General features: G+C 43.5%; 1 protein-coding gene across 1 annotated transcript; it reads right to left on the reverse strand.

The window, feature by feature from the left end:
- Positions 1–25,559, reverse strand: LOC139413463 (proto-oncogene c-Rel-like). The gene is made up of 9 exons (XM_071160901.1): positions 25,471–25,559; positions 20,953–21,092; positions 16,408–16,556; positions 15,836–15,927; positions 6,273–6,413; positions 5,251–5,355; positions 4,496–4,711; positions 4,195–4,338; positions 1–2,956 (listed from the first exon to the last, which is right to left on the reverse strand). The coding sequence occupies exons 1-9, from the start codon at positions 25,475–25,477 to the stop codon at positions 1,953–1,955; spliced, it is 1,998 nt and encodes a 665-aa protein (XP_071017002.1). The 5' UTR covers positions 25,478–25,559; the 3' UTR covers positions 1–1,952.
- Positions 25,560–26,122: the final 563 nt, after the last annotated feature.

Consider the following 26,122-nt stretch of genomic DNA (forward strand, 5'->3'; position numbering starts at 1 on the left):
TCTAGAATAAAATAAAGATTTTTATTAAGAATTAATTGCATAAAACATTTAGGAAAATACCACAGAAACATCATCAGCTTACAAAATGTTGTTCATGAAAATAATAACAACTTTTTAAGACAAAAACCCATCAACATTTATACACCATACATACAGTATTTATAAACCATACATACAGTATTTGGGTAAATTATGACATGAAAAGTAACTGATGCATTTGATGTGGAACCACGGTCAGCATCCCAAAGTGCACCTTATCCCCTATGCCGTGCACTAGTTTTGATCAGAGCCCTAATATAGTGCACTAGGGAATAGGGTGCCATTTGGGATGTTCCGTAGTGTTGATTACATCACAATGCTCTGAGAACTCTGGGATAGATAGCACACGTGATTATTAATATGACATAGCCATTACCAGGGAATACCACAGTGCTACCTACCACTGGTCCTGTTGAAATACTGTAGAAATGCATCCTTCCTTCCTACCTCACCTGAAGTCATCACGGATCTCAATTGGTTGGATTGGTGGAAGTAATAAGGTGGTCACCTTGCTTTCAGATATACTATCACCTGTATCTCAGTGAGTGACAGGATAGGTCAAGGAAACAAGGAGGCATCTCTGAAGTATTCCAACAGTGACTGACTGGACACTCCCAGAATCTTCCTCTGAGGGAATCTGAGTACCTCGCCACTCTTCAGAGCTATAGCATTTGTAGAGATTGAACATGCTAAACTCTCAACTGGCTTTATTGTAGATGTACAGGACATAGAACACTTTACCCAAAGTGGACTTGTCATAATACCTTTATGATGCTGTTATAACAGCTGACGTAACAGGTCATGACAGTTTTTTATGCTCAACCTTGATAAATGTTTTTAGATTTTTGGGGTATTTTTACCTCTTTTTCCTCCCCAATTGGTAGTTACAGTCTTGTCCCATCGCTGCAACTCCCGTACGGACTCGGGAGAGGCGAAGGTCGAGAGCCGTGCGTCCTCCTAAACACGATCCAGCCAAGCCGCACTGCTTCTTGACACAATGTCCGCTTAACCCAGAAGACAGCCGCACCAATGTGTCGGAGAAAACACAAGTGTCACCTGGCGACCGTGTCGGCGTGCATAGCGCCCGGCCCGCCACAGGAGTCGCTAGAGCGCGATGGGACAAGGACATCCCAGCCGGCCAAACCCTCCCCTAATCCAAACGACACTGGGCCAATTGTGCGCCGCCCCATGGGTCTCCCGGTCGCGGCCGGCTGCCGACAGAGCCTGGACTCAAACCAGGATCTCTAGTGGCACATCTAGAACAGTGTCTTAGACCACCGGGCCACTCTGGAGGCTCTTTGACCAACATTACACTGTAACATAACACTGTCACGGAACACGGAACACGGAACATGGAACAGTAGACCGTTGAATCGGGACATTAGAACTACAAGGTTCTATCTGATAAAAGATCCTCCTGAGATCGTCGGCTTTAAAGTTCCGAACCCTCATTGGTTTGAATGGTGTGAACCATGTGTTCTTTTTAACCTAACAACATGATGTGGGGTCATTTCATGGAAGGTGTAATGACATTCTTGCTTCTGTATGGGTTAGTAAGGCCATTATAACAGCCCACTTCAAGTAAAGTGTTAACAAAAACATACTATCACGTGTTTATCTTAACCTTTATCCCCCTTTTCCTCAAAAGCATATTCATCATGTTAAAACCACAAAGCATTGATTACTTCTGTTGGCAGAGAACTCAACTCATCTAACTCTGAGACTGATTGAGTGATATAAAAAAAAAAGTACATTCATATCATATTCATATAGCCAGTTGAGTTACCTTTGCCCTGAAAATATCTCTATGTCTGTTCACAAGTTCTGACCACATTCTTGCACAGACAAAATGACTAAGCATTTGCTCACTGAGACTGCCAGAAGCATTTCCCACAGGCTGAGAATGTGCCAAGTCACTGCGGTGAAGTGAAAAAGGCCCAGGCAGCCAAGGAGTCAAAATGGGCACCTTCTTGCCCCATTCCATTGGCTGGGGTGAAGGGGTTCTGTAAGTTTTTGAGGGCCTGGATGTTGTTGGAGTTGTTATTGGTGCTTTCATGCCTTGCTGTCTCCATGGTGATGCCGTTGCTGTTACTCATAGGCCGGGGAAGGAGGTTGGCGTACGACTGCTGCTGCTGGCCGTCCGAGGCGGAGAAGGAACAAGAGGCGGTCATCTGGCCCTCCTGTCCCCCAGTTAGGGGCTCCTGCTTCAGTTGGAAGGTGGCCTGAGGGCCCCCTCCTCCCACCAGGCCCTGGATGATCTCATCACTCTCCACGCTATCCAGGAGGAAGCCCAACCCCAGGGACCCCACTTCGCCACCGCTGCTCCAGGGTGCCTGGAGGCCCAGGGTCTGGGTCTGACTCCCCTGGATCTGCCCTTCCTGGCTCCCCATGCCCTGGGTAAAGGATGGCCCTTTCCTCTGGTGGAGCTGCTGCTGTCTATGCTGTTGGAAGTGCTGCCGCTGGTGAGGGTGCTGGGGGTGAGGCTGCTGGTGGTGGAGCTGGAGATCAGGCCCACCGGGCAGGGCATGACTGGCCGAAGGACCCTGGAGATTGGACTCCAGACCCAGACATTGCAGGTCCCCCATGGTGAGTTGGGGCAGGATGTTACCACCACCACCACCGCTACCACTACCGCTGCTCTCCCCTCCATGAAGGTACCCAGAGGTAACACAGTGGTTCACCTGCTGTTGCTGCATACCGTTACCCTGGTTACTACCGGTGCTCGAGGGGTTAATTCTGATGGTCTCCAGGGACAAAGTCGGGTTGGGTTGGGGCCACATCTGGTTGATGGATGTCATCATTGTGCGCTGCTGAGGGCTATGTTGTTGGTAATGTTGGTTGGCGTGGTTGTACATGGTAGGAGGGGTTTGACGCATCATAGCGGGAGAGGGCTGTTTCATGTACATGTTGTTGATGTCTGGTAAAGAGGAGGTTTGGAGATTAGTGTTGTTGTGTATATAGAAATACATCATTACAACAAGGCTTAAATAAAGCCTTGTCTCAGAGCAAAACAATACATCTCTACAACAAGGCTTAAATACAGCCTGGTCTCAGAGCAAAACAATACATCTCTACATCAAGGCTTAAATACAGCCTGGTCTCAGAGCAAAAACATCAAATATTTTCCTAAAATCCAAGCCACTCTATTTAGTGTGATATGTATAACGTGAACGTGGAGCTAGCGACTCAAATGTTGTGAGTTCGAATCTCATCACGGACAAGTTTAGCGTTTTAGCTAATTAGCAATTTTGCAACTACTTAACATGTTAGCTAACCCTTCCGCTAACTATAACCTTTACCATTTAACCTAACTCCTAACCCAAACCTTAACGTAATATATCATACTAAACTAGTCAAAGATAATATATCACACTAAACTAGTCAAAGATAATATATCACACTAAACTAGTCAAAGATAATATATCATACTAAACTAGTCAAAGATAATATATCACACTAAACTAGTCGAACCTCATACTTAAAAAAATAAATATATTATTTTACTAGGCAAGTCAGTTAAGAACAAATTCTTATTTACAATGACGGCCTACACCGGCCAAACCCTCCCCTTACCCGGATGATGCTGTGCCAATTGTGAGCCACACTATGGGACTCCCGATCACGGGCCGGTTGTGATACAGCCCGGGATCGAACCAGGGTCTGTAGTGATGCCTCTAGCACAGCGATGCAGTGCCTTAGACCACTGCACCACCCGGGAGCCCAAAAACACTAAACGAATGTAATACATCATATTAAACGGGTCAAACGCGATCAAGGTGTAGGATTCTATACGTCCTGCAATTCTTATTATATTGTACGACCGCTATTACATTGGTAGGCCAATGTAATGTAACCTAATGTAAAGCAACATATCATGCTAAATAGAATGGCATGGATTTCGTAAAATATAATATGTTTTGCTCTGAGACCAGGTTGTTAAATAAAGTTCCATCAATATCACGACTTTTGTGCGTTTATTTCAGTGGGAGATTTTATGTGTGTGTGTGTGTGTGTGTGAGTGTGCATTCCACAGACAGACACAGATAAAGAGAGGTAGCAGGTGGTTTAAGATAAGAGGATCAGTGTCTGGGCCTAGGTCGGGGTTGGTTAAGTGTGTGTGTGTGTGTGTGTGTGTGTGTGTGTGTGTTCTCTTACCTTTCCTCATGGACTGGGCCATGGGACTGTGTGGTACTGCCTTCGGTCTGTTCATGGGATTCATTCCACCTAAAGGTAGGAACCCAGGTAAGGTTTTCATCAGGTGCTCTCTTCTCCTCTTCTTCTCCTGGCAACCATAGGGATCTGTAGACAACACACAGATACTATGTTAAAGTGTCAGCCTAGCGGAAACCAACATTCACATGGTATGTTCCTGATTTATAGCGCAGTCAACATGAATGAGTAAACTATGATTACAACAGGGAGAGAATAAATATAAAAAATGAGATGGCTTCCTCACCCTTGTCGTCGGGTAGATATCTGAACTCCATGGGCTCGCTGACTTCCTGGTCGGTGGGACGGCGTAACTGCATGTGCACAGTGACCGGGCCGGGGATGGACGTGTCGTAGTAGGGCGGGCTCTTAAAGACGATGGCCACCTGGCGGTGAACGTCAGCCTGGGAGAAGGAGCCCTTAGCCTCCCAGCCAGGAGTGAAGAAACGCACCTCAATGTCATCTGGACACGAGCAGGGAATGGGAGGGATGGAGGGATGAGGAGATGAAGGAATGAGTGAATAGGAGAGGAGAGACAAGGACTATGACTAAGGAAGTGCTTGGATGGATGGATGAATGGATGGATGGATGGATGGATGGATGGATGGATGGATGAATGGATGGATGAATGGATGGATGGATGGATGGATGGATGGATGGATGAATGGATGTATGGATGGATGGATGGATGGATGGATGGATGAATGGATGGATGAATGGATGGATGGATGGATGGATGGATGAATGGATGATGGATGTATGGCTGGATGTATGTATGGATGGATGGATGAATGGATGGATGGATGAATGGATGGATGGATGGATGGATGGATGAATGGATGGATGGATGGATGGATGGATGGATGGATGGATGAAAAGAGACACATATAGCATCACAACCGGCCCGTGATCGGGAGTCCCATAGCAGTACATTGTGATCCATGGAAGGGAAGGTGAGAATACATATTTTCAATTTCTTTACACTCTGTGGACATACTGTACCTTTCTGGACTTTATCACACAGCAGAAAGATCTCGTCTCCTCCCTTCACACAGCCACTGTTCCTGTTGACCCGACAGATACGCAGCTCAGCCGTGTTCGGAGCCCCTTGGTGACAAAGGTTACAGGAGAGGAGATGGCAAAGGTTACACGGTGTGTGTGTGTGTGTGTGTGTGTGTGTGTGTGTGTGTGTGCAAGCATGCCATGTATGTATATTGTGAGTGAAATCTCTTTAACCCTACACTCTTGTCAGGTATAAAGAATAACTTTCACCAGTTTCAGTCAGGCAGTTTAACACCAGAGCACTAGGGACAGACGACAGGGGCATTAAGTTATTTTGGAGTGCTCTCTAACGAGATAGAGAATCACATGCATGCTTTCATATGAGGAAGTGAACCACGGCAACAGTGAACAACGGCAACAGTGCTGCTTAAAACATTCATGTTAATGTTGAGTTTGTGGTCTGCTTGCTTCCTCTTTGTCTATAAACAGAAGGGGTGCAATGTCAGACAGAGAATGTAGCCAGGTCGTCATAAGATAGCATTAGCGTAGTAGTCACTGGTTTGGTTGGTTCTACTCACTGTTGTCTTAGATGAGGTTGGTGCTAGCTAGCTTTAGCCCGGCTAGGTTTAGTCCTAGCTAGTGCTAGCCTGGCTACAGCGCTCACTGGTAATGTATATAGAGGTCTGTAAGCAAGCTAGGGTTAGCCTAGCTACTGGATACTCTCTATTGCTGTAGATGGGGGTGGTGCTAGCGAGCATTAGCCTGGCTAGCGTTGGTGCTAGCATTAGCCTGGCTATTTTACGGTTATCGTATATGGAGTTATTTTAGCTAGCTAGCATTAGCATAGCTATACTCACTGTTGTCGTAGATGGGCTTGTGCTAGTGTTAGTCTGGCTATTCACTGTCAAGGCCAGCTAGTGATAGCCTAGATCTACTCACTGTTGTCATAGATGAGGTTTGTGCTAGTGTAAGCCTGACTATTGAACGTCAAGGCTAGCTAGTGATAGCCTAGCTATACTCACTGTTGTCATAGATAGGGTTTGTGACAATGGGGTTGAGCGCACGGTTGTAGTGTCCGCTGTCGTCCTGTAGGAACACCTGCAGACAGAGTCGCACCACGTTCAGGTCGTACTCCTCGGTCTGTAACAGCTGCTCCCGTGGCACTGTGGGGACATCAATCAGTCAGTCAGCCAATCAAACGTCAAGTAAATATACATGCACACACACACACACACACACACACACACACGCGCACACACACACATGACCTTGTTCAGTGGTTGAATACGTGAGTAGTAAACAGGCTACTCGTTTCCACGTAGTTGAAACACTATTGGCCACAATAGGAAAGAGAAACATCATCTCTTTTCAAAAAAGTTAAAATACGATAGACAGAGAAGGAAAGGGAGACTGGGCTGCACAGAGATCTAAGAGAGAGCGGTAGGGCATGAAAGAGAGAGAGAGGGAAAGAGAGAGGGAGAGAGAGAGAGAAAGAGAGAGAGAGAAAGAGAGAGGGAGGGAGAGAGAGAGAGAGAGAGTGTGCGGCCCTAAACAGAGAGTACACAGTGGCAGAATAGCTGACCACTGTGACTGACCCAAACTTAAGGAAAGCTTTGACTATGTACAGACTTAGTGAGCATAGCCTTTCTATTGAGAAAGGCCGCCATAGACAGACCTGGCTCTCAAGAGAAGACAGGCTATGTGCTCACTGCCCACAAAATGAGGTGGAAACTGAGCTGCACTTCCTAACCTAATATTTCCCTCAGATTACACAGATCCACAAAGAATTCGAAAACAAATCCAATTTTGATAAACTCCCATATCTACTGGGTGAAATTCCACAGTGTGCCATCACAGCAGCAAGATTTGTGACCTGTTGCCACGAGAAAAGGGCAACCAGTGAAGAACAAACACCATTGTAAATACAACCCATATTTATGCTTATTTATTTTATCTTGTGTCCTTTAACCATTTGTACGTTGTTAAAACACTGTATGTATGACATAATATGACATTTGTAATGTCTTTATTGTTTTGAAACTTCTGTATGTGTAATGTTTACTGTTAATTTTTATTGTTTATTTCACTTTTGTATATTATCTACCTCACTTGCTTTGGCAATGTTAACACATGTTTCCCATGCCAATAAAGCCCCTTGAATTGAATTGAATTGAATTGAGAGAGAGAGAGACAGAGAGAGAGAGTGTGTGAAAGAGAAAGAGAGAGAGGGAGAGAGAGTGAGAGAGAGGGAGGGAGTGAGTGAGAGAGTGAGAAAGGGGGAGAGAGAGAGTGAGGGAGAGAGTGAGAGAGAGGGAGGGAGTGAGTGAGAGAGTGAGAGAGGGGGAGAGAGAGAGAGCGAGGGAGTGAGTGAGAGAGAGTGAGTGAGGGGGAGAGAGAGAGAGAGAGGGTGGGAGTGAGAGAGTGAGAGAGTGAGAGAGAGTGAGAGAGTGAGAGAGAGTGAGAGAGGGGGAGAGAGAGAGCGAGGGAGAGAGTGAGAAAGAGGGAGGGAGTGAGTGAGAGAGTGAGTGAGAGATGTGCAGTAGTGCGTTGGAGCGCATCTTACAAGACAGTTACCCTTAACACCTTCTCTGTAGTCCATAGTAGCAGAGTGTTTGGGCTCTGACATGGGGCACGTGGGAGGTTCCCCCAGCCTCACACACAGGTAGTGCTTAGATAGGGTGGTTAGAAACGTCACAGATACAACCCACAGACTCTTAGACCTACTCATCCACACACAGAGATATAGGTCTCTCCCTCCCCCCCCCCACACACACACACATATACACATGCATTAACGGTTTTGACAGCCCAAAAGTGTCACACCCCCACACACACGTACGTACGGTGACCATGTTTCATATCAGCCCACACTTTCTCTCTTTCTGCCTCTCTCTTTCTCTTTCTGTCTCTCTAGCTCTCTCTCTCTCTGCCCCCCTCTCTATCTCTCTCTCTCTCTGCCCCCCTCTCTCTCTCTCTCTCTCTCTCGTGGGTTGTATTTACAATGGTGTTTGTTCTTCACTGGTTGCCCTTTTCTTGTGGCAACAGGTCACACATCTTGCTGCTGTGATGGCACACTGTGGTATTTCACCCAGTAGATATGGGAGTTTATCAAAATTGGGTTTTCATATTCTTTGTGGAATCTGAGAAAAATATGTGTCTCTTAAATGGTCATACATTTGGCAGGAGGATAGGAAGTGCAGCTCAGTTTCCACCTCATTTTGTGGGCAGTGAGCACATAGCCTGTCTTCTCTTGAGAGCCGGATCTGCCTACGGCGGCCTTTCTCAATAGCAAGGCTATGCTCACTGAGTCTGTACATAGTCAAAGCTTTCCTTAAGTTTGGGTCAGTCACAGTGGTCAGGTATTCTGCCGCTGTGTACTCTCTGTTTAGGGCCAAATAGCGTTCTAGTTTGCACAGTTTTTTTGTTAATTCTTTCCAATGTGTCAAGTAATTATCTTTTTGTTTTCTCATGATTTGATTGGGTCTAATTGTGCTGCTGTCCTGGGGCTCTGTGGGGTGTGTTTGAGTTTGTGAACAGAGCCCCAGGACCAGCTTTCTTAATGGACTCTTCTCCAGGTTCATCTCTCTGTAGGTGATGGCTTTGTTATGGAAGGTTTGGGAATCACTTCCTTTTAGGTGGTTGTAGTATTTAATGTCTCTTTTCTGGATTTTGATAATTAGTGGGTATCGGCCTAATGCATTATTTGGTGTTCTACGTTGTACACTGAGGATATTTTTGCAGAGTTCTGCGTGCAGAGTCTCAATTTGGTGTTTATCCCATTTTGTGAAGTCTTGGTTGGCGAGCGGACCCCAGACCTCACAACCATAATGGGCAATGGGTTCTATAACTGATTCAAGTATTTTTAGCCAGATCCTAATTGGTATGTTGAAATTTATGTTCCTTTTGATGGCATAGAATGCCCTTCTTGCCTTGTCTCTCAGATCGTTCACAGCTTTGTTCTCTCTCTCTCTGGGTTCTCTTTCTCTCTCTCTGGGTTCTCTCCCTCTCTCTCTCTGGCTTCTCTCTAGGTTCTCTCTCTCTGGGTTCTCTCTCTCTCTCTGGGTTCTCTTTCTCTCTCTGGGTTCTCTTTCTCTCTCTCTGGGTTCTCTCCCTCTGGGTTCTCTCCCACTCTCTCTCTCACTGGGTTCTCTCCCTCTGGGTTCTCTCCCACTCTCTCTCTCTCTCTGGGTTCTCTCTCTCTCTCTGGGTTCTCTTTCTCTCTCTGGGTTCTCTTTCTCTCTCTCTGGGTTCTCTCCCTCTGGGTTCTCTCCCACTCTCTCTCTCTCTGGGTTCTCTCTCTCTGGGTTCTCTCTAGAGGTTATCCCTCCTACAGCATCACCATTGTGACGCCTAGTGATGTCACCGCAGGTGGAAATATCAGTGTGTGTATAAGTGTGTATGTCTGTGTGTGGGTGTGGGTAATGCAGACTTAAGAAACAAGACTGTCGGGGCACCAATGACGACTTCTGACTTGAAAGAGAGAGGGGGAGAGAGGAGAGAGGAGAATTGACGTAGACAGCAGCCCTGGTAAAACCACAATGACCAGACAGAGCAAGGGGAAGGAGATAGGGTCCACTACTGTATGCATTAAACTGTGTATGACTTGAAGTCCAACAGGCAAGCTGAGAGGGTGGCAGACATCAGCACCTCTAATAGAAGTGGAAATAGACGTTCTCACACTTGTGTGTGTGTGTGCCGGCCAGACACCGATAGGCAGACAGGCTGACAGACAGACAGGCAGACAGACATGCAGACAGACGGACAGGCGGACAGACAGACAGACAGACAGACAGATAGGCAAGCAGACAGATCGGCAAGCAGACAGGCAGGCAGGCAGACAGACATACGGACAGAAAGACAGGCAGGCAGACGGACAGACAGGCAGACTGACAGACAGACAGATAGGCAAGCAGACAGATAGGCAGGCAGGCAGACAGACAGACAGACAGACAGACAGACAAACAGACAGGCAGGCAGGCAGGCAGGCAGGCAGGCACGCAGGCAGGCAGGCAGGCAGGCAGACAGACAGGCAGACATCTAGAGAGGTCTGGGTTTGGAGCTGGGTTGATTAGCTGGTACTGTAGGTAGGTACTTTGAGAATGAGGAAGGGTGAGAGAGGGGGAGGCAGAGTGGCAGGTGTGTGTGTGTGTGTGTGTGTGTGTGTGTGTGTGTGTGTGAAAGAGAGAGAGAGAGAGAGAGAGAGAGAGAGACAGCCACAGATCAAGAGAGGTTAAGCAGGTGGAGGGTTGAGAATGTAAAAGGCTGAGAGGGACTGAGACCGGGAAGCTGAATCTTGTCCCCCTTATGAATAATCTCTTTGGTTGTCAAGAAACCACCTTCAAATCCATTGATTAACCCTCGTCCCAACCTGTCTAGAAACCACCTTCATATCCATTGATTAACCCTCGTCCCAACCTGTCTAGAAACCGCCTTCATATCCATTGATTAACCCTCGTCCCAACCTTCATATCCATTGATTAACCCTCGTCCCAACCTGTCTAGAAACCACCTTCAAATCCATTGATTAACCCTCGTCCCAACCTGTCTAGAAACCACCTTCATATCCATTGATTAACCCTCGTCCCAACCTGTCTAGAAACCACCTTCAAATCCATTGATTAACCCTCGTCCCAACCTGTCTAGAAACCACCTTCATATCCATTGATTAACCCTCGTCCCAACCTTCATATCCATTGATTAACCCTCGTCCCAACCTGTCTAGAAACCGCCTTCATATCCATTGATTAACCCTCGTCCCAACCTGTCTAGAAACCGCCTTCATATCCATTGATTAACCCTCGTCCCAACCTGTCAAGAAACCACCTTCAAATCCATTGATTAACCCTCGTCCCAACCTGTCAAGAAACCACCTTCAAATCCATTGATTAACCCTCGTCACAACCTTCATATCCATTGATTAACCCTCGTCCCAACTTGTCTAGAAACCACCTTCAAATCCATTGATTAACCCTCGTCCCAACCTGTCTAGAAACCACCTTCATATCTATTGATTAACCCTCGTCCCAACCTTCATATCCATTGATTAACCCTCGTCCCAACCTGTCTAGAAACCACCTTCATATCTATTGATTAACCCTCGTCCCAACCTTCATATCCATTGATTAACCCTCGTCCCAACCTGTCTAGAAACCACCTTCATATCTATTGATTAACCCTCGTCCCAACCTTCATATCCATTGATTAACCCTCGTCCCAACCTGTCTAGAAACCACCTTCATATCCATTGATTAACCCTCGTCCCAACCTTCATATTCATTGATTAACCCTCGTCCCAACCTGTCAAGAAACCACCTTCATATCCATTGATTAACCCTCGTCCCAACCTGTCTAGAAACCACCTTCAAATCCATTGATTAACCCTCGTCCCAACCTGTCTAGAAACCACCTTCAAATCCATTGATTAACCCTCGTCCCAACCTGTCTAGAAACCACCTTCATATCCATTGATTAACCCTCGTCCCAACCTGTCTAGAAACCGCCTTCATATCCATTGATTAACCCTCGTCCCAACCTGTCTAGAAACTACCTTCATATCCATTGATTAACCCTCGTCCCAACCTGTCTAGAAACCACCTTCAAATCCATTGATTAACCCTATGTCGAATATTGGCCTGTTGGAAACTACAACTCCCTACTACATGGCACAGTTCAGGCTGGATCTGATTTATCTTTAGAGAAACTACAACTCCCTACTACATCACACAGTTCAGGCTGGATCTGATTTATCTTTAGAGAAACTACAACATCACACAGTTCAGGCTGGATCTGATTTATCTTTAGAGAAACTACAACATCACACAGTTCAGGCTGGATCTGATTTATCTTTAAAGGAAACTACAACTCCCTACTACATCACACAGTTCAGGCTGGATCTGATTTATCTTTAAGGGAAACTACAACTCCCTACTACATCGTACAGTTCAGGCTGGATCTGATTTATCTTTAAAGGAAACTACAACTCCCTACTACATCACACAGTTCAGGCTGGATCTGATTTATCTTTAAGGGAAACTACAACTCCCTACTACATCACACAGTTCAGGCTGGATCTGATTTATCTTTAGAGAAACTACAACTCCCTACTACATCACACAGTTCGGGCTGGATCTGATTTATCTTTAAAGGAAACTACAACTCCCTACTACATCACACAGTTCAGGCTGGATCTGATTTATCTTTAAAGGAAACTACAACTCCCTACTACATCGTACAGTTCGGGCTGGATCTGATTTATCTTTAGAGAAACTACAACTCCCTACTACATCACACAGTTCAGGCTGGATCTGATTTATCTTTAAAGGAAACTACAACTCCCTACTACATCACACAGTTCAGGCTGGATCTGATTTATCTTTAAAGGAAACTACAACTCCCTACTACATCACACAGTTCAGGCTGGATCTGATTTATCTTTAAAGGAAACTACAACTCCCTACTACATCACACAGTTCAGGCTGGATCTGATTTATCTTTAAAGGAAACTACAACTCCCTACTACATCACACAGTTCAGGCTGGATCTGATTTATCTTTAAAGGAAACTACAACTCCCTACTACATCACACAGTTCAGGCTGGATCTGATTTATCTTTAAAGGAAACTTCAACTCCCTACTACATCACACAGTTCAGGCTGGATCTGATTTATCTTTAAAGGAAACTACAACTCCCTACTACATCACACAGTTCAGGCTGGATCTGATTTATCTTTAAAGGAAACTGCGCATTGAGCTCACAGGAACAAAAAATGAATAAAATGGAATTCCATTTTTTTAAATGATGTCAGCCATTTTCCCATGTAGAAGCAGACCTAGTGGTCTGTATACTTAAACGGAAGGGGGGCTGTGTGTGTGTGTGTGTGTGTGTGTGTGTGTGTCTATCTGTATCTCTCCCTGTACAGGAAGCAGCTGTGTTTCACTGCAGAAGTGAAATGTTCTTCTCTTGCCTTGCCATTCGACCATCGCCGCGACAACTCGCCACCGACCGTCACCACGGAAACAACAACCTGGACTGGAAACTCTAGTTATTCTACATTGCAGGTGTCAAACACATTCCACGGAGGGCTGAGTGTCTGTGGGTTTTCTCTCCTCCCTTGTCCTTGATTGGTGAATTAAGGTCACTGATTAGTAAGGAGCTTCACTCACCTGGTTGTCAAGGTCTTAATTGAAAGGAAAAACCAAAAAACCGCAGACACTAGTCCCTCCGTGGAATGAGTTGGACCCTTATGCTCTACAAGGTGCTCTTGTTTTCTCAATTCCAATCATATTCCTCCAAACTCAAAACCTGCCAAGTGTGTTGTCTGTAAAAACCTGTTGTCTGTCTCCATCCCAGGATTTATTTACGTGTTTCATTTCTCCTTTTTTGAAACCACACAACAAAGTTGTTTCACATGGATCCATAAGGGACAGATAAACACGGCTATTCATGGTGCTACATTTGAGAAGAACAATCTCAATCTCAATCTCAGTCTAGATACACATGTTGTTACCGCCGTCTTGTTTAGACCGTCGATCCGTAAAGAGTAGCGGACATGACGAGGTAAAACAGTCGAGGGGAGTTGAGAGGAAGTGGTGTAACAGAATTGGTACAAAGTTTAGTAACAGAACTGCTGTGTGTTATTCACATCGATGAATAATGACTCCTACTTCCTTTTAACAACACACAAGTTCTGTATGGCCAAACGGTGACCAGATTTCCTCATTTGCTATTGACAAATAGCACTCCAACCCTGTTCCGGGAGAGCTAACATCCTGTAGGTTTAAATTCTAACCCTGTTCCGGGAGAGCTAACATCCTGTAGGTTTAAATTCCAACCCTGTTCCGGGAGAGCTAACATCCTGTAGGTTTAAATTCCAACCCTGTTCCGGGAGAGCTAACATCCTGTAGGTTTAAATTACAACCCTGTTCCTGGAGAGTTACTGTCCAGTAGGTTATAACTCCAACCCTGTTTCTGGAGAATTACTGTCCAGTAGGTTATAACTCCAACCCTGTTTCTGGAGAATTACTGTCCAGTAGGTTATAACTCCAACCCTGTTCCTGGAGAGATACTGTCCAGTAGGTTTAAACTCCAACCCTGTTTTTGGAGAGTTACTGTCCAGTAGGTTATAACTCCAACCCTGTTCCTGGAGAGCTAACATCCTGTAGGTTTAAACTCCAACCTTGTTCCTGGAGAGCTACTGTCCAGTAGGTTATAACTCCAACCCTGTTCCTGGAGAGCTACTGCCCAGTAGGTTATAACTCCAACTCTGTTCCTGGAGAGCTACTGTCCAGTAGGTTTAAACTCCAACCCTGTTCTTGGAGAGTTACTGTACAGTAGGTTATAACTCCAACCCTGTTCTTGGAGAGCTACTGTCCAGTAGGTTATAACTCCAACCCTAATCTAGAGAACCTGGAGGTATCTCTCCAGGAACAGGGCTGGACAGAAAACCTACAGGACGGTATCTATATACCATTACAATGGCTTGTATAGTAGTACTACCCAATCAGTACAATGGCTTGTATAGTAGTACTACCCAATCAGTACAATGGCTTGTATGGTAGTACTTCATGTTTTCAATGTCATCAGAGGCTGCACACCTTCAGCACACACACACACACACACACACACACACACACACACACACACACACACACACACACACACACACACACACACACACACACACACACACACACACACACACGCGCACACACACACACACACACACACATTCCCCTCTCTCACGTGGTATCCAGCACTACAACTGTGTGTTATGAAAATGGGGAAGCAGGTTAGCTCTTGTCTTGTAATGGAGACAACAACGACACTTTGCTGCAGAGACCCGGGGATAGAAGTTCTAGGAGGAAATTGACAGATCTATCTCCGTCTACTTGTGGTTAGGACAGCAGTAGCCCATGTATATATATCTACTTCTCACTCTAAATGAATATGTCAGAAAGTAAATGTGAAAGAGGGGGGGGGGGAGAGGAAGAGAGGGGGGGGAGAGAGAGGAAGAGAGGGGGGAAGAGAGGCGGGAGAGAGAGGAAGAGAGGGGGGGAGAGAGAGAGGAAGAGAGGGGGAGAGAGAGAGGAAGAGAGGGGGGAGAGAGAGGAAGAGAGGGGGGGAGAGAGAGGAAGAGAGGGGGTGAGAGAGAGAGGAAGAGGGTGGAGAGAGAGAGGAAGAGGGGGAGAGAGAGGGGAGGAGAGAGAGGAAGAGAGGGGAGGAGAGAGAGGAAGAGAGGGGGAGAGAGAGGAAGAGAGGGGGGAAGAGAGGGGGGAGAGAGAGAGGAAGAGAGGGGGGAAGAGAGGGGGGGAGAGAGAGAGAGGAAGAGAGGGGGGAGAGAGAGGAAGAGAGGGGGGAGAGAGAGAGGAAGAGAGGAGGGAGAGAGAGAGGAAGAGGGGGGAGAGAGAGAGGAAGAGAGGAAGAGAGGGGAGGAGAGAGAGGAAGAGAGGGGGGAGAGAGAGGAAGAGAGGGGGGAAGAGAGAGAGGAAGAGGGGGGAGAGAGAGAGGAAGAGAGGGGGAGAGAGAGAGGAAGAGAGGGGGGGGAGGAGAAAAGCCTGAGAGACTGTAGCTGAGAGAGAAACCCACCATTGAATGGGTTGATCCCTCTGGTCATCCTCTGCACGATGGAGTCCTTTACCTCTCTCCTCCTCACACACTGGATACCCAGATTCTGGAAGCTGTGGATACGAAGCATAGGGAAGTCAGAAACTCAGGGTCCTGGGGCATAAAATGGTCTCCATGTATAACCCAAGCGGTTACACAGATACATAGACAAAGTGATATTATCTGGGGAATTCCCTCAGCACTGTGGTTTTGCAAAGTGAGGGGCCATCCATTTGGACTAGTGTGTGTGTGTGTGTGTGCGTGTGCATGCGTGCCTGTGTGTGTGCGTGTGTGTGTGCGTGTGTGTGATCACATCATCACATGCAAAACAACTGGAGGAACTCCCACAACATGACTCTGCCCTTGACAAGGGGGTGGTGATGCAAATGACAGTGAAAAGGGTGATGATGATGATGGTGATGATGATAGTGATAGTGATAGTGACTAAAAGTGGAAAATAATGATGATGGTGGTGACTGTGTTTATTATAATGATGATGATGGTGATGATAATGGTAACCGTGTGTGTGAGATAAACTCAAGTGGATGACTCACGCGAAGACCTTGCGCTCTGGGCCAAACTCAGCTTCGTAGAATCCCTCCTTGCAGTCCTTGCCCACCAAGTCATGGGGGTGGGGCCTAAAGGGCTCGTTCTTGGTTACCAGGGAAACGCGCACTTTGCCCTTCCCACAGTAGTTCAGAATCTGATGGGGAAAGAGAGGAGGGGTAAACATTTAAAGAAGGAAGTGAATACAGGGCGTTCAGGTCGTTATTGTAAAAGAGATTACTTACCGGGTTTAATAAAGGATAAACACACTAATAAAAGAGGAACATAGAGAAGAGAAGAGAGAGGAGAAGAGAGAGGAGAGAGAGGAGAGAAGAGAGTGGAGAGAGAGGAGATAGGAGAGAAGAGAAGTGGAGAGAGGAGAAGAGAGAGAGGAGAAGTGGAGAGAGGAGAAGAGAGAGAGGAGAAGTGGAGAGAGGAGAAGAGAGAGAGGAGAGAGAGAAGAGAGAGGAGAGAGAGGAGATAGGAGAGAAGAGAAGTGGAGAGAGGAGAAGAGAGAGAGGAGAAGTGGAGAGAGGAGAAGAGAGAGAGGAGAGAGAGGAGAGAGGAGAAAAGAGAAGTGGAGAGAGGAGAAGAGAGAGAGGAGAGAGAGGAGAGAGGAGAAAAGAGAAGTGGAGAGAGGAGAAGAGGGGAGAAGAGAAGAGGAGAAGGGGGGAGAAGAGGAGAGGAGAAGAGGGGAGAAGAGGAGCGGAGAAGAGGGGAGAAGAGGAGAGGAGAAGTGGAGAGAGGAGAAGAGAAGAGAGGAGAAGAGAGGAGAAGAGAAGAGAGGAGAAGAGGAGAAGTGGAGAAGAGAAGAGAAGAGGAGAAGTGGAGAAAGGAGAAGAGAGGAGAAGAGGAGAAGTGGAGAGAGGAGAAGAGAAGAGAGGAGAAGAGAGGAGAAGAGGAGAAGTGGAGAAGAGAAGAGAGGAGAAGAGAAGAGAAGAGGAGAAGTGGAGAAGAGAAGAGAGGAGAAGAGAAGAGAAGAGGAGAAGTGGAGAGAGAAGAAGAGAAGAGAGGAGAAGAGGAGAAGTGGAGAGAGGAGAAGAGAAGAGAAGAGAGGAGAAGAGAAGAGAGAGGAGAGAGAGGAGAAGTGGAGAGAGGAGAAGAGAGAGAGAGGAGAAGAGAGGAGAAGAGGAGAAGTGGAGAAGATAAGAGAGTAGAAGAGAAGAGGAGAAGTGGAGAGAGGAGAAGAGAAGAGAGGAGAAGAGAAGAGAGAAGAGCGGAGAAGAGCAGAGATGAGAAGAGATGAGAAGATAGAAGAGGAGAATATAAGAGAAGAGAAGTGGAGAGAGGAGAAGAGGAGAAGTGGAGAAGAGAAGAGAGGAGAAGAGAAGAGAAGAGGAGAAGTGGAGAGAGGAGAAGAGAAGAGAGGAGAAGAGGAGAAGTGGAGAGAGGAGAAGAGGAGAAGAGAAGAGAGGAGAAGAGAGAAGAGCGGAGAAGAGCGGAGATGAGAAGAGATGAGAAGATAGAAGAGGAGAATATAAGAGAAGAGAAGTGGAGAGAGGAGAAGAGAGAAGATAAGAGGAGATAAGATAACAGAAGAGAAGAGAGGGGAGAGGAGAACAGAGGAGAAGAGATGAGAGGAGAACAGAGGAGAAGATATGAGAGGAGAAGAGGAGAGGAATCAATAACATGGACAACATCAGTGAAAACAGCAGAAAGTTGTTAGTAGACCAGAGAGTCTAGAATACTAGTAATGACATCACGAATCATTAAATCTCTTTATCATTTCATCACAGCTGTCTGTGAGTGGTTTTCACAGAGCTGGAGCAGGAAGGAGTGGCTAATTGTTCGGATGGGCAGAGAGAGTAGAAACTATTCAAAACAGAGATACCTGCTCATGGGGTCAGAGAGGACTAGATTTAGCGACAAATGCTGGCTCGAATACTGCAGTACACTAGTGACTAGGATATGGTCCTGTATATACTCCTCAGGGTTAGCGTATTATGATACACTAGTGTATATACTGTAGTATTAGTGTTGAGGTGGATATACTGTAGTATTAATGTTGAGATGGATATACTGTAGTATTAGTGTTGAGATGGATATACTGTAGTATTAGTGTTGAGATGGATATACTGTAGTATTAGTGTTGAGATGGATATACTGTAGTATTAGTGTTGAGATGGATATACTGTAGTATTAGTGTTGAGATGGATATACTGTAGTATTAGTATTGAGATGGATATACTGTAGTATTAGTGTTGAGATGGATATACTGTAGTATTAGTGTTGAGATGGATATACTGTAGTATTAGTGTTGAGATGGATATACTGTAGTATTAGTATTGAGATGGATATACTGTAGTATTAGTGTTGAGATGGATATACTGGTACTGTAGTATTAGTATTGAGATGGATATACTGTAGTATTAGTGTTGAGGTGGATATACTGTAGTATTAGTGTTGAGATGGATATACTGTAGTATTAGTGTTGAGATGGATATACTGTAGTATTAATGTTGAGATGGATATACTGTAGTATTAGTGTTGAGATGGATATACTGTAGTATTAATGTTGAGATGGATATACTGTAGTATTAGTGTTGAGGTGGATATACTGTAGTATTAATGTTGAGATGGATATACTGTAGTATTAGTGTTGAGATGGATATACTGTAGTATTAGTGTTGAGATGGATATACTGTAGTATTAGTATTGAGATGGATATACTGTAGTATTAGTGTTGAGATGGATATACTGGTACTGTAGTATTAGTATTGAGATGGATATACTGTAGTATTAGTGTTGAGGTGGATATACTGTAGTATTAGTGTTGAGATGGATATACTGTAGTATTAGTGTTGAGATGGATATACTGTAGTATTAATGTCGAGATGGATATACTGTAGTATTAGTGTTGAGATGGATATACTGTAGTATTAATGTTAGATATACTGTAGTATTAGTGTTGAGGTGGATATACTGTAGTATTAATGTTGAGATGGATATACTGTAGTATTAGTGTTGAGATGGATATACTGTAGTAGTGTTGAGGTGGATATACTGTAGTATTAGTGTTGAGGTGGATATACTGTAGTATTAGTGTTGAGATGGATATACTGTAGTATTAATGTTGAGATGGATATACTGTAGTATTAGTGTTGAGATGGACATACTGTAGTATTAGTGCCGAGGTGGATATACTGTAGTATTAGTGTTGAGATGGATATACTGTAGTATTAGTGTTGAGGTGGATATACTGTAGTATTAGTGTTGAGATGGATATACTGTAGTATTAGTGTTGAGATGGATATACTGTAGTATTAGTGTTGGGATGGATATACTGTAGTATTAGAGTTGAGATGGATATACTGTAGTATTAATGTTGAGATGGATATACTGTAGTATTAATGTTGAGATGGATATACAGTAGTATTAGTGTTGAGGTGGATATACTGTAGTATTCGTGTTGAGATGGATATACTGTAGTATTCGTGTTGAGATGGATATACTGTAGTATTAGTGTTGAGATGGATATACTGTAGTATTAGTGTTGAGGTGGATATACTGTAGTATTAATGTTGAGATGGATATACTGTAGTATTAGTGTTGAGATGGATATACTGTAGTATTAGTGTTGAGATGGATATACTGTAGTATTAGTCATCATCTCATCTCAGGCAGTAACAGTGTCAGCCAGGCCATCTAATGTTATGTTCTCTCCATACTGTACTGTCGTCATCCTGTTTAGCTAGGCTAGCCTGCTTAAGTAAGCTGCAGAGCTGTCTGTAGTCATCCTGTTTAGCTAAGCTAACCTGCCTAAATATACTGCAGAGCTGTCTGTAGTCATCCTGTTTAGCTAGGCTAACCTGCCTAAATATACTGCAGAGTTGTCTGTAGTCATCTTGTTTAGCTAGGCTAGCCTGCCTAAATATACTGCAGAGCTGTCTGTAGTCATCCTATTTAGCTAGGCTAACCTGCCTAAATATACTGCAGAGCTGTCTGTAGTCATCCTGTTTAGCTAGGCTAGCCTGCTTAAGTATGCTGCCGAGTTGTCTGACAAAATCCTTTCACTACTAGCTCTTCAAAGTAGATAAGGCATACTTTCATGAACTCTCTATCCCTCTCTATCTCATCGTTGTGTTGTGTACATTCCTCTCTCATGCGATGGCGTATGCGGTCTGTGTGTATCTAACCTAACTTAGCAGGCATAAAAGTGTATCCATCTGTGTCAGAGCCGGAAAAGAACAGGCGCAATGGATTATGGTCATTGTAGTAATTACGCAGTCCCTGCGCTGAACTAGGTTGAATATTTGCTTCATGAAAACTACAACTCCCTTCAGCCCAGCGTCCCATATAGTTCTCGATTTGATTTCTCTCCAGAGAAACGACGCGTTGGACTAAATGGAATTCAAGTAATTGAACCGATCTCTTTTTTTAATAACCGAGCCCCCCCGAATATTCGGTTAATCGTTCAACACTATGTAGTATATAACTACAGTAGGACAGTAGGTTCAATTCCCAGGACCGTATGTAAAATGTACGCACACATGACTGTAAGTCAGATAAAAGTGTCTGTTAAATGGCATATGACCGTGATATTATTTGCTTACCTGTATAGTGGGGTATGACCTGTTGTTGTCAGAGCTCCTCTCTCCAGGGATGCTGCCTGCAGAGCGGCCTTCGCACTTGTACCTGAAGCGCATGCCCCTCTGTTTGGGCTGCTCAAAGATCTGAACACTGGGCTCGGCCACTGGACAACAACACAGGGAGAGAGGGTTAGATATGGTCCCCTGTAGCTCAGTTGGTACAGCATGGTGCTTGCAAGGCCAGGATAATGGGTTAGATTCCCGGGACCACCCATATGAAACATTTATACACAAACGACTGTTAGTCGCTTTGAATAAAAGTGTCTGTTAAATGATATATACAGTACCATTACTATACCTTGAGTATACCAAACATTAAGAACCCCTTTCCTAATATTGAGTTAGACCAACCCCCCCAAAAAATATTTTCCACCTTAATTTGCTAATAAATTCATTAATAATCCTACAATGTGATCTTCTCGATTTTTTTTCTCATTTTGTCTGTCATAGTTGAAGTGTACCCATGATGAAAATTACAGGCCTCTCTACATATTTTTAAGTGGGAGAACTTGCACAATTGGTGGCTGACTAAATACTTTATTTGCCCCACTGTAGTTTAGTATTTCATATAGTTTAGTATTCCATATAGTTTAGTATTCCATATAGCTTAGTATTTCATATAGTTTAGTATTCCATATAGCTTAGTATTCTATATAGCTTAGTATTCCATATAGTTTAGTATTCTATATAGTTTAGTATTCCATATAGTTTAGTATTCCATATAGTTTAGTATTTCATATAGTTTAGTATTCCATATAGTTTAGTATTCCATATAGCTTAGTATTCTATATAGCTTAGTATTCCATATAGTTTAGTATTCTATATAGTTTAGTATTCCATATAGTTTAGTATTCCATATAGTTTAGTATTCCATATAGCTTAGTATTCCATATAGTTTAGTATTCTATATAGTTTAGTATTCCACCCCCCACCCTCCTATTTGTTAAAGGGTTGATGGTTAGAGTTAGGGGAAGGGTTAAGGTTAGGGTTAGGGTTAGAGTTAGGGGAAGGGTTAGAGTTAGGGGAAGGGTTAGGGTTAGAGTTAGGGGAAGGGTTAAGGTTAGAGTTAGGGGAAGGGTTAAGGTTAGAGTTAGGGGAATGGTTAAGGTTAGAGTTAGGGGAAGGGTTAAGGTTAGAGTTAGGGGAAGGGTTAAGGTTAGAGTTAGGGGAATGGTTAAGGTTAGAGTTAGGGGAATGGTTATCTGAAAGGGTTAAGGTTAGGGGAAGGGTTAGCTGAAAGGGTTAAGGTTAGGGGAAGGGTTAGCTGAAAGGGTTAAGGTTAGGGGAAGGGTTAAGGTTAGGGTTTGGGGAAGGGTTAAGGTTAGAGTTAGGGGAAGGGTTAAGGTTAGAGTTAGGGGAAGGGTTAAGGTTAGGGTTTGGGGAAGGGTTAAGGTTAGAGTTAGGGGAAGGGTTAAGGTTAGGGTTTGGGGAAGGGTTAGCTATCATGCTAAGTAGTTGCAAAGTAGCTTAAAAGTATTATGTAGTTGAAAAGTAGCTAGAAGTAACCATCTGTCTTGTGTAACAATACCAAACATACCATATGAGCGTTCTGGATTTATGTTTGCTATGTTACGTTAGTCTATGAGACCAGGCTGGTTTCCATCACAACTGCCATGATTTTCTTTTACAGTATGACTTTACTCACATAAAAACTGTGGATGGAAACTTGGATTGTGTCATGGAAAGAGCAGGTGTTCTTAATGTTTTGTATACTCAGTATATATATATGTATATATATATATATATATATATATATATATATAGTTGTGTTCTGACAAGGTAGGGGGGTATACAGAAGATAGCCCTATTTGGTATATATATATATATATATAATATTCCATATATATATATATATATATAGTATTCCATATATATATATATATATATATACCAAATATGGCTATCTTCTGTATACCCCCCTACCTTGTCAGAACACAACTGATTGGCTCAAACGCATTTAAGAAGGAAAGAAATTCCACAAATTAACTTTTAACATGGCACACCTGTTAATTGAAATGCGTTCCAGGTGACTACCTCAAGAAGCTGGTTGAGAGAATGCCAAGAGTGTGCAAAGCTGTCATCAAGGCAAAGGATGGCTATTTGAAGAATCTCATATATAAAATATATTTTGATGTGAACACGTTTTTGGTTACTACGTGTGTTATTTCATAGTTTTGATGTCTTCACTATTATTTTACAATGTAGAAAATAGTAAAAATAAAGAAAAACCCTTGAAATGAGTAGGTGTTCTAAAACCTTTGACCGGTAGTGTACATATGTATTTATACTATAGATGACAATACACACTCAAATACTATACAACTATAGTGCAAAAGGCAGTCATCAAAGGTTCTGAATAGTCACTGAGAGAACAAAGGCTATGGGTAGATAATGTATTGGATAGATAATGTATTGTGTAGATAATGTATTGGGTAGATAATGTATTGTATAGATAATGTATTGGGTAGATCATGTATTGGGTAGATAATGTATTGTGTAGATAATGTATTGTATAGATAATGTATTGGGTAGATAATGTATTGGATAGATAATGTATTGGGTAGATAATGTATTGGGTAGATAATGTGCTGGATAGATAATGTACTGGGTAGATAATGTATGGGATAGATAATGTATTGGATAGATAATGTATTGGGTTGATAATGTATTGGGTAGATAATGTATTGGGTAGATAATGTATTGGATAGACAATGTATTGGGTAGATAATGTATTGGATAGATAATGTATTGGGTATGTATTGGATAGATAATGTATTGGATAGATAATGTATTGGATAGATAATGTATTGGGTAGATAATGTATTGGATAGATAATGTATTGGATAGATAATGTATTGGGCAGATAATGTATTGTGTAGATAATGTATTGTGTAGATAATGTATTGTGTAGATAATGTATTGTGTAGATAATGTATTGTGTAGATAATGTATTGGATAGATAATGTATTGGGTAGATAATGTACTGGATAGATAATGTATTGTATAGATAATGTATTGTATAGATAATGTATTGGATAGATAATGTATTGGGTAGATAATGTATTGGGTATATAATGTATTGGGTAGATAATGTATTGGATTGATCATGTATTGGATAGATAATGTATTACTTATCAAATATGTAGACAAATCCTGAGAAATTGGCTCCATATTTACCGACTCATTAACAATTCTGGTCGGTGATTTTTGTAGCAAACGTTGGAGCAGGGAAGCGAACCCAGGTCACTGGTGTGAAAGACAAACACCCAAAGGCATTGTGCCAATAAGGGTTAAGCCGCTTGGTGGGAATTGTAACGTGGCTCATATAGGATCGGTACAGTATGTTAGTACATGGGGAACTCATTGACAGTCAACCACACATTGACTTCTCATAAACCCAACCTAAACCTAACCAGAGACACGCACGCGCGCACGCACGCACGCGCACGCACGCACACACACACACACACACACACACACACACACACACACACACACACACAGCTATGCTTTAGCAATTCTTCCTAATGAGACACCTGAAGCATGCTTACACACACTTGCCTCCCCCCTCTCACCCTTTCACATTCTCACGCTACCTACAAACCACCTTACCAACTCAGACCTTCTCTCCACCACCTGCTGCTGAGCCTTGGTCGGTCTGTCTGTCTGTGTCTGTCTGTCTGCCTGCCTGTCTGCCTGTCTGTCTGTACATTCACATTCTCTAGCAAAAATATGACTGACATCTCTGCCAACACAAGAATACAATTGAGGAAGTGAATGGGGAGGAACGTTATCACGCCCAAGCTGCTCACACACACGCACACGCACACACACACACGAGAGTGAGTAACCAAATGAATTAAGTGATCAATGAAAGAATGTGAAAACAGGAGGAATGAGTGACAGCTATACCAAACTAGATATTCACAATAGTTGTTCTCAGGCTATTAGATGAGACACGTTCTGCAACCCGTGCCAAATTTCAAGTAAATAACAGACACTTCCTCCTAACTTATCGTGCACAGTGGCTATATAGACCATTATCAGTATATGGGAACCAAGTGCTTTTATATAATTTAGTCTACAAAGTTTTGGCTTGTTTTTAAAGAAAAGTTTCTAAAGAAAACCCAATCTGAAAACTATCACGCGCAAATAGACAAGCACTTAAACCTTCTTTCCGTGCCGGTGATCAGTGTTGATTCTAAGACTAGTCATTTTGGCATATGTTAGGCAACAGTTAGCAATGTTGACCAAACATAAACAGGTTAAACATTTAATAATAACGTGTAAGCAAACCATAGAAATTGTTGAATTTCTTATTTTTCACAAAAATACTTCTCAGATCATCACGTCAATGACGAACCACATAAAAAAAACGTAAAATAATAATTACATGTGAAGCCTAAAGGTGTTATAGAATCCTGCTGAAAGACCATTTTTAGCAGTCGCCTCATAATATTAATAATATCTGTAGATACTTACCATCCATGGTGTTGGTGTGCACAACCTTATCACGGGTTGTTGTCTGAATGAGAAGCTCCAGCTGGGAGAGAGAGAGAAAGTGTGTGAGAGACAGAGCGAGACAGACAGAGAGAGAGAGAGAGAGAGAGAGAGTCGCCTGGGAATTCCCCGGTGTCTCCGCCCAGAATATCACAGCCTCAGATGCGCGAACGAATGTGCTGCTGTGTAAATATGGATGGGAACGCTAAAAACATATTCATCGATAGATCAATTAGCTATTCCTCTGAAAAGCACATAACTTTCGCATTTACGTTTTTAACTTGGGACAACTTTAAATGAAAACGTGTGATCGGTAGGAATGCACAGTGAGATCAGATGACATAGGCTAAGGGAATTCACCCAAATGAATTAAATGTACAGATTACGTTGATAATAGACTAGTCTACACTTGCGGAGATTTTGCCTATGCGTTGACTACCAATAATGTATTGAACATTACACGAGAGTAATATCATTTGGTTACCTGTAAACATGTCTGTATTTGAGCGGCATTCTCAGTGTTGAGTTGGGGTAATCCCCTCGAGACGTTGAACGCCCACAATTCAGTGGGAATCTCCCAACTAATACAGAACAAGGAAGTAGATGAAACAACAAGATTTATTTCCTATCTATA

Source organism: Oncorhynchus clarkii, chromosome 1 (genome assembly GCF_045791955.1).
Source record: "Oncorhynchus clarkii lewisi isolate Uvic-CL-2024 chromosome 1, UVic_Ocla_1.0, whole genome shotgun sequence".
Taxonomy (NCBI): Eukaryota; Metazoa; Chordata; class Actinopteri; order Salmoniformes; family Salmonidae; genus Oncorhynchus; species Oncorhynchus clarkii.

Excerpts from the sequence above, each read along its gene's own strand:
- LOC139413463 (XM_071160901.1), bottom strand. Across the intron at positions 15,928-16,407 it reads CCAGAGCGCAAGGTCTTCGC|CTTCCAGAATCTGGGTATCC; the intron begins GTGAGTCATCCA and ends TCGTATCCACAG. Across the intron at positions 5,356-6,272 it reads AAACCCTATCTATGACAACA|GGGCTCCGAACACGGCTGAG; the intron begins GTGAGTATAGCT and ends TTTGTCACCAAG.